At 31.0% G+C, this 8,919-nt stretch overlaps 1 protein-coding gene across 1 annotated transcript; it reads left to right on the forward strand.

Moving 5' to 3' along the window:
- The first annotated feature begins 1,340 nt into the window (after positions 1 to 1,340).
- MS3_00003967 (uncharacterized protein) lies at positions 1,341 to 3,313 on the forward strand. The gene is made up of 4 exons (XM_051211844.1): positions 1,341 to 1,568; positions 2,532 to 2,622; positions 2,671 to 2,794; positions 2,829 to 3,313. The coding sequence occupies exons 1-4, from the start codon at positions 1,507 to 1,509 to the stop codon at positions 2,903 to 2,905; spliced, it is 354 nt and encodes a 117-aa protein (XP_051073290.1). The 5' UTR covers positions 1,341 to 1,506; the 3' UTR covers positions 2,906 to 3,313.
- Positions 3,314 to 8,919: the final 5,606 nt, after the last annotated feature.

Consider the following 8,919-nt stretch of genomic DNA (forward strand, 5'->3'; position numbering starts at 1 on the left):
TTTACAAAGGCTACCGAAATTGTTTCTTCTTATTGAACATTCTCGAATTGATTTCTATGCTATAAATTTCTATTAGACTATACTGATATATGGTTTTAATAACAGATGATCAACTTCAAAGTTGTAAATATTGTTAAATGCCATATGTAATTTTGATATTTAGATGAATTAGATTACATGGACTTAATAGCAATCTAAAACAACATGATGAATCCATGATACTGATATTGATAAGAGGAAACTTTGTTTAAGAATATTTTGATCACATATAGTTTTGCATGTTTTTAAATGAAGCTATTACATTACAAATTCATTCGCACAATTTCCTTTACACTATACTTTAAACAAAGTAAGAAGTATTGGCTTAAATCTTAATGAATTCAAAGTCTTTCTACATAAAGTTTATATCGACTGAAGTCTATTATTTTAGGGATGAAAGCTTTGGTGTTGAGAATAGTAAGATACCATGACGAAATTTGAAGGGATTATCGACTAGATAACTGATGAAATGAGTTCATATGTCTTTAGAATCATTAATTATACATACTGAATATCTCTGTCGCTCATATTTGTACATATTACAACAGTAATTGACAAATTATTGTCATTGAACACTTTCATTAAACATTTGTTACATCAAAGACTGATAAGTTGTCTACTGGTTTTTTCTATGTTTCTCTACCGAATTTGAGCCAATTCTACATCAGTAACTAAAACGGCTACTTATAGTTAAGTACTATAATAATTTAGAATAACAGATTTAGTCTCCTAGTTTTTAAGTAAATTCCTGTACTAACTAAAATCATTATTGTTTGTGGAGTATATGTTTCCGATGACTAGATCATGATAACTTTTGGAACTCACTTACATACATCATAACATACAGATGGTATAAACGAATTGACGAATTATGCCATTTCATTTGGCTTAATCATTCGTTTTAATGTATTGAATTAGGTTTTATATATTATTCATTAAAAAGAAGCTTTATGGATTAATTGAATAACGTCTGTACCAATATTATTGTGATTGCTTTTTCGAATCCTCAAAATGGAACCAGCTAATTAGTTTATATCTATATTGAGTTTTCGCAATGGTTCTTTACATATCTGTTTACATATTATTAAGTTATTCTTATTAATAAACTTTGATTATGTGAAGTAAAAATTAGTTTAAACTCTATTTTTAATAAACAATTTAACCGATGTAACATTAATGAGGTCATATTACAAAGTAACCGACTATTAAATTCATCTATTGAATAATATAAATCCCCCCTCCGCCAAAAAACGTTTATGTTATACTGAACATTCAGCACTTTGAAGTAAACAAATTCTTATTACACTTATAGACATATATCAAATTATGTAGAATGATGAAATATTTAACGTTGGATAGGTCTAAATAATGGGGTCATTGACACAATATACTATTCTTGAATCACTATATAAAACAATGCATGAATATGTGAATTATTATAATTGAAATTGAATATCTTACATTAAAATGAAAGTGACGCCAATTATCTTCACTGTATTTTGTATTGTGGGTGCTACGACATTGATCAAGTAAGGATTTGTTTTGAAAGTCTATTTTAACAAATGTAGTGTTGAATGTTAATGTGAATTATAAGTTAAAAATTCAATTTTTCTTTATTTTACTAATATATTGGCTTGTTGAATAATTAATGCATAACACCATCTGTCATAATTTAAAGATATGTAATCACTTACTAAATTCTAAGTAATTGTTGTACACCAATCAACAGAGATCATCATCTAATTAGTATGTTTGTTTCAACATCCATACTATTGAATTAGGAAAGGCTTCAAAGCAACTTCACATGTAGATATGTTTTCGTATTTTGGCGGGATTTTAGATGTATATTAGGTTGGTGACGTTTTTTTATCGAAATGTTTTTATGTCTTATCTCCTAGAGTAAGCAGGATAATATATATTTTCCAAATGTTTTACTCTTAAAATCTCTTGATTTTTAATTGTTCAGATACGGTCAAAAGACTGTTTTATATGAATAGCTGAAACTTTGCAAAACGTAGTTATAATTTGAATTGGTTCTTATGCAGGTTTTTACAGAAGTTGTCTCTATTTTAAATAAATTAAGCTGGTGAGATTTCTTATATTGAAGTGATTGAATGAAAAGTTTTGATTTAAATCTCCTTAGGTTCTGAATCTTCAGAGAAATGGTTAACTTGATACTGACATATTCGTTCAAGACGTTGTAATTAACTGATACGTAGTTAAAGGACGTCCGGGTATAAATGCAAAAATTGCACATAATATCTGTAAAAAAAATCCATTAGATTGGTCAGTTTTGTTAGAGAAGTTAATCATCCAGAATATTTGGGATGATTGACAAACATGTCCATCAGCAGTCCCACCAGAAGGTTGTTTTTTGACTAGAGATCGCTTTTCAACGTAATTTACTTTCAATGTTTCTTAAAATAACCTAATAAGAAATAAGTATGGATTGCCTCCTTCTTCATAATCAACTGTTTTCTAATCTCTTTTAGAGCTACAACGTTAGAGCATGTACCTCACCCGAGTGAAAAAGACATGGAATTAGTGTATATTGATGAAGAATATCAAAAAGAAGGTGGACTGGTACTTATTCTGATTTCATAATGTTTGATATCTATTATATCACTAAAGAGATCAATATGCAACGAACTAAAAAAATCCTTCCAAAAAGGGCGACACCACATATATAAAGTTATTGATAAATATATAAGGAAGGATGATTTAGGCTTAAAAATGTTAGAAGTTGCCAAAATCCGTAAGTTCACGTACATATTCATTATCTTCCTTAGTTGGAAAACGCATTGAAAAACGTATGAAATACATATCGATGAAACTGGATGAGATGATGGACTATGAATCATCTTAGGCATATTTCATAACACGATGGTTAGTAATGTTGTGGATTTCAGACATTGTTTTTCTCTGCTTTTTGTTTACCACTTTCTTAACGAATTTGAGCAAATAATAAAGATTAATGAAAACGCTTTATTTTGTGTTATGTGCACTTGCGGTAAAACACAGAGACTATTGATAAAGATAACATTGAATACAAAATAGGAAATGCAGTACATCAGATTATTAGCCCCACAAACTTTCATTGTTCCCAGTCGGATACTTTCATGAGGAACGAGGTTTACAGAGGTATCAAATACGTAGAAAAATGTAGATTGTTTTACAACTTTAATTTACATGCTTCTTGTATGGTCCGTGTATTACAAGTGTGTCTCCGTATCAATTAGGGAAAAGAAAAAGAGTTTATAAACACGTAGAGACCTGAAAATAATAGGAAAGTGACATTAAGTTAATAAAACTAAGAACTTTGAGTTATACCAGATCTACCAGACCAGACTGCAACTGTCTAAAACGTTTTGGGGAACAGAGAAACATTTTAAACGTCTAGATTATCGATATCGTGGCTTCGTAGATTTAATCAAAGTGGTTTATGTTGTTGCGTCTCAGCAAAGAGAATAGTTTATAACCAAGTTGGACATATTTAGTATATTTATCCATAGTCATATACACATATCGGATCCAATAAGAAGCTTTTGTTGTTTAAATGGTAAGAATGGTCTTGATCGAATGTAAGGACCGTTGCTCAATGCGTACCTACTTATCTCCGCCTGTTACGCCTCGTGATGTATAGATAGCAAACTAGGAATTTTCCCCCAGATACAAATTTTTCAAGGAAAGAAGCAGTAAGTTTGACAATTTAATCAAAACATTTATATACTTAGTCGCAATAAGTTTAAGTTAGCGAATAGCCTATTTTTGATATGTAGAATGATAATTTAGAAGAAAAGAATATTCTGTTCTAAGCAAAAACCTGATCGAATTCAATAGTATTTAATTAGGATTAAATGAATCAAAGTATAGAGCTGCATGAAAATATTGGAAAAAAATATGCTGACGTTGCAAATGAAGTGTTTGATAAATTCCACCCAAATGTCAGTGGATAGGAAACTACTGTCAATAGGGAAATTTATAAACTTCTACTTAATCAACCATTTAGACTGTTTGAATCACCATGTTTAGAGAATCGAAAAATCTTTCTCATAGTACAGAGACGGGAAAAACTAGAAGTTTACTCAGGTTTATTGAGCACAACATCGGATAAAAATGTTTCGGGAGAATCTAGGATGAAAATTTAAAACTACTTGTGAAATTTTCAGAGATAACTGTTAAGTTCATGATGAAAATCGTGCCACTTGACCCTGATGGTGACAGCGTCTTCACTATGACCCTCACAGTTCCGATATATCAGTCTTAAACGTTCCGTTTGTATCATTTTCGAGCCACTAGTTTAGTGATCATTGATTACGCTTTGTGCATACGAAGAAGTCCTAAACATTCTCTAACTTTCAATAATAATTACCTTTTAAGTTTAAATCCCCTATTATTATATATTCTCTGGTTTGTCTAGATAGTTCTGACTATTAATAGGTAACATTTTGTCTAGTATTTTTATAGTCTCTGTTTCCATACAGAGTATTGCTCATCAACTCCTGAAAATATGAAACTCGAAACAAATATTATCTCAGATTTCGTAAAAAATGAATTTTCCAATTTATCCGACCAATAAAAGAACTAGTATAAATTTCTTGATAAATATGTCAGAAAAGGAGATTTAAAAGTGAAAATGTTGGAAGTTGACAATATCTGTAAGTTGATGCATTCATTCATTTCATTCCTGACTTGAAAAATGAATTAAATGACTTTTCAATGCATTGTCCATCAAACTAGACACTAGGTTAGATGGCTGGTGGCTAGTAGTGGAAGCTGGGACGCGCGTTTCGTCCCATTTGGGGCTATCAGGACACATTAGCGAAGTCAATAACGCGATGGCGTTTGAAGCGGACGGTACTGAGTTCGAGTCCCTGAGTGAACATCAACGTAGTCATAAAACAATTTTTTACCAAGTTCATTTTCAAAGTTGCACAATCACTTATATGCGAAATAAATTATGATTCAATAAACAAATAGATTTAATACACTTGATATTGTTTTACTTGAATCTTCCCATTGATGTTTTAGGACTGAAATTGATCAGTCTCTTATTGGCATATGTGCATACTGTGCGTATGCCTCGATATTGCTTTAATTTACAAGCATTATAAACTTCACGCCATTGCACTAGCAAGTGGCTATCAGGACTCAGTAGCTAAGTGGATTACGCGATGGCGGTTGAAGCGGACGGCACTGAGTTCGAGTCCCAGGTACATCCAGCTGACGAGTCCCAAACAGGACGAAACGCGCGTCCTGGATTCCACTGCTAGCCACTATCCATCTTTGCTTATAATGCTTGTAAATAGATTTAATAGTTGAATTCATGAGTCAATTTTCATAGAAAACATGGGGAACACTGGACGACTATTCCGTCCTATTATGGAACTCCCCAGTGGCGCATACCCACGACCCCACCACGCGGGGTTCGAACCCAGGACCTACCGGTCTCACGCACGAGCGCTTAACCTTCGTACCACTGAGCCACCATCCAGCGGTGTTAATGTCTAACTTCAAACAATCCACGAAATTGTCCATTAGAATTCTATGAGTTGTTACATGAAATTTCACCACACCATTTAAAATAAACAAATAGTAATTGAAGTAGTAAGTTTACGAAACATGGAAAATGTACAACAAATAGGTGAAAAGTTGCTAGGGTTGAAGCTATCACGAGTTCACTTAGTCTGCGAACGAGAAACAAGACTCGGTGACCAAAGACCAGTAAGCCAGCTATTGATGCGTCCCAGCCTCGCTAACTAGAGGGAAAAGTCCAAACTTGGAATGGGGAAGTGTATTGTGCAAAACAGTCAGAAACGAGCGATAACAACAAACACAATTCAAAACGTATATATACAGTACAAAACCGTCGTTGGGGAGAGTTATCAAATAGCATACTGAAAAGACGCAACGGACCAATAACATTTAAGATATTCCCCAGTGGGAAATACGACATGAAGGTGACAAGAGCGCCTTTGGTGCGAAAACGAAGAACTTCAAATTTTCTAAATAAAATTACAAAATGAGGTCCTTTCCCAAATGCATTCTGGGGATCTAACGTCCCTAACAAAAGTTATGTAGTTAAATGGGAATGAAAAAGTGATAATGGTAATCAAGAAAACGTGACTAGAATTAATCTTTGTTGTAAGAATAATAATAGGAATAGGAAATCACAGTAATTTAGGATAGTTTTATAAACACAGTTAGGGTGGAGGAAATGATAAAAAGAGGAAACAAATAAATAAACTAAATAAAACCACAAACTATGGTCATAGTTAAGAGACTGATCCTACAGATTGTTCTTTCAGTAATTATTTCCCTAAATTAATCATTAAACATGAGTATTTGATTTGTAAAGTCAACAATAAAATACGTGAATATAGTTTTACAATTGAAGAGGTTCTAGAGAACATTAAACAAATATATAACAACACCAAATAACTGAAAATATTATTTAAAATTTGATTAATGTGCTTGAATATTTCTTCGAAAAACAAATAAGTGAGAAAATCCCATTTTCCTGAATTAATACCAAACGGTGATATTATTCGAGGTTGTTATTTATCAGTTCGATTGGACATGTTATTTAAATGAATAGTTTCTCTTCTTATTTTGAGTCAACAGCGTACATGATGTTCCGAAGTTCTTTATTGATTAATGATAAAACTGATTGGTATATCACTAGGAGAATCAAGGATAGGTGTGTAAATGTAAAAGCCGATAAAATGTACCACATATAATATATAAGCGGTGAAAATGTTACAAACATGCTAGTGCTTTCATACTAACAAAACCAACTTTCTAGTATATGGTTCACATGTTAAGTAGTATGATATTATGTGGAAAGTTGAACCTAACTTCATATATGTTTACATAAGTTTACAAAACTCTTGATTTTACATCATTTGTATAATTCGTTTTAACTAGTATGTTCACTAAATGTTTTGTTATTTTCTCTGAGTAGTAGTCCGCTTTTCGCGACATGTGTATGTAGAATATGTGTGAATACTTTTATTTTACGACTATTCTTAAAAATATATAGAAATTAATTGCAAAAAATAATGGAAAGAATAATACTAGCGATGTTTATTGTATTTATTTAAACACATAAACATTGGTACAGGGAGGCACTAAACAGATATGCCCCACATAAATCATTCGATTTGTGTGAGTGTTGGGATACTGCCCGGGTGCCCAAACCGAATCCATCCAAACACATGTTCCCTAAACTAGTTATTGAGTTTCCGATATTAATATTTCCGTTTCATTCTGTTCAACGATAAGCTTTATTTAAAGTGAAAATCACGTTTTAAAATATTTCAAATCATTGAATTCCTCTCAATTTTTCGTATCTAATGTCATCCAATCTTTAATCATTTCAAAAAGTGTACCGATATTTTATCGTGTATATTAACGAATACCTTTAATGAATCCTTCAACATGAATTTTATATCAGGAGTTTGCGATAAAAATAAACTAATTTGAATACCGAAAAATGTGTCTAGTGATATTAAGTACAATTTCAACCCATAACAATCTTGCCTTAAAACGATAGTTAAACCACTAATTTAGCTTGTATTACATGACAATATTGATTTAAATCAGTATGCTTTCAAACATGCAAGAAGTACTTTTGAAGTTGTATTTGTCTTAAATAATGATACGGGGTTTAGTTTAACAAAACGTGCTAGGTATGTTCAATACATTTCAATTTGATTACGTTCCATGTTGTCCCCTGTATAACAAATTTGCAGTGAAAAGTTTTACAAATCTTGGATAACAAACAGGTTACTTTGTAAGCTTTGTGGTAGAGAATTGAAAATTATGTATAAAGAGGTGTAAACACCTAATTGCCCTCAAACGATTAATATAACTGCACATTTTTACAGTTATAAATCCCAATTCACATATGAGATAAAATTACAATATCGATAGTATTTCACTTTCATCTTTACAGAAATTATACTAAACTATATTTTTAAACTTCTTTATTCATTTACATAAAGAATCATATCTAATATTGCATTACAGTTATATTTAATTTGTCATGTATAGGCTTATTTCAATCATTTATCTTATGTGGATATAGTTAATTGAGTAATCAAGAACTATCTTTTAGATAAAATAATATATAATGAAAATAATCTTTAATAACATTACATCAATAACAATCATGAATTAGAATGATTCTCAATCCATCTGTTAAATAAGAATATCTATCAATCAGTTTATAAATTACAATTGTTATTATTAGTTGTAGTAGTAGTAATAGTAGTAATGATGATATATTTGTAAGATCAATAAAACATTTATGTATCCTGTAATGCTTTCAGATTGTTGAATGCAAAGATATAGATATATATGTACTCCCTTAATAAGACAATGAAACTTTATGTTGCTATGATGTTTCATATGCTAACATTTCTTTCAATTTCTGTGCTAGATAATCCGCTCGTTTTTCAATACGTCCGCTAACTAAAAAAAATACATGAATTGATCATATTTATTTTATATATGAACCATAACTTACGGATTTTAGCGACTTCAAGCATTTTCTTGTCTAAATCATCTTTTCTCAAATAAGTATCGAATGTTTTGTACATTTTCATATGTCCATTTTTAAAGGATTTCTTTAGAACTTTATATATTGCTTTCTTAAATGTAACATTGAATTATTAATTATATTTATGTAGAAGAAAGTAGTTACCATTCCATGTTTTGAGTCGACATTTTCATCATTCACATTCTCACCTGCATTCTCATTTTTTATTTTATTTTTGTCCTTATCCTCCTTTTTTCCTTTGACTTTGTACTTTTCCCCTACCATTCCATGTTTTGAGTCGACATTTTCATCATTCTTATTCTCATCTTCACTATCAC

Source organism: Schistosoma haematobium, chromosome 1 (genome assembly GCF_000699445.3).
Source record: "Schistosoma haematobium chromosome 1, whole genome shotgun sequence".
Taxonomy (NCBI): Eukaryota; Metazoa; Platyhelminthes; class Trematoda; order Strigeidida; family Schistosomatidae; genus Schistosoma; species Schistosoma haematobium.

Bases quoted from the DNA above. Each gene is read 5' to 3' on its own strand.
- MS3_00003967 (XM_051211844.1), top strand. From the start codon at position 1,507: ATGAAAGTGACGCCAATTATCTTCACTGTATTTTGTATTGTGGGTGCT. The intron at 1,569-2,531 runs GTAAGGATTTGT...AATCTCTTTTAG, and splicing joins GGTGCTACGACATTGATCAA to AGCTACAACGTTAGAGCATG. The intron at 2,623-2,670 runs GTACTTATTCTG...ATATCACTAAAG, and splicing joins ATCAAAAAGAAGGTGGACTG to AGATCAATATGCAACGAACT.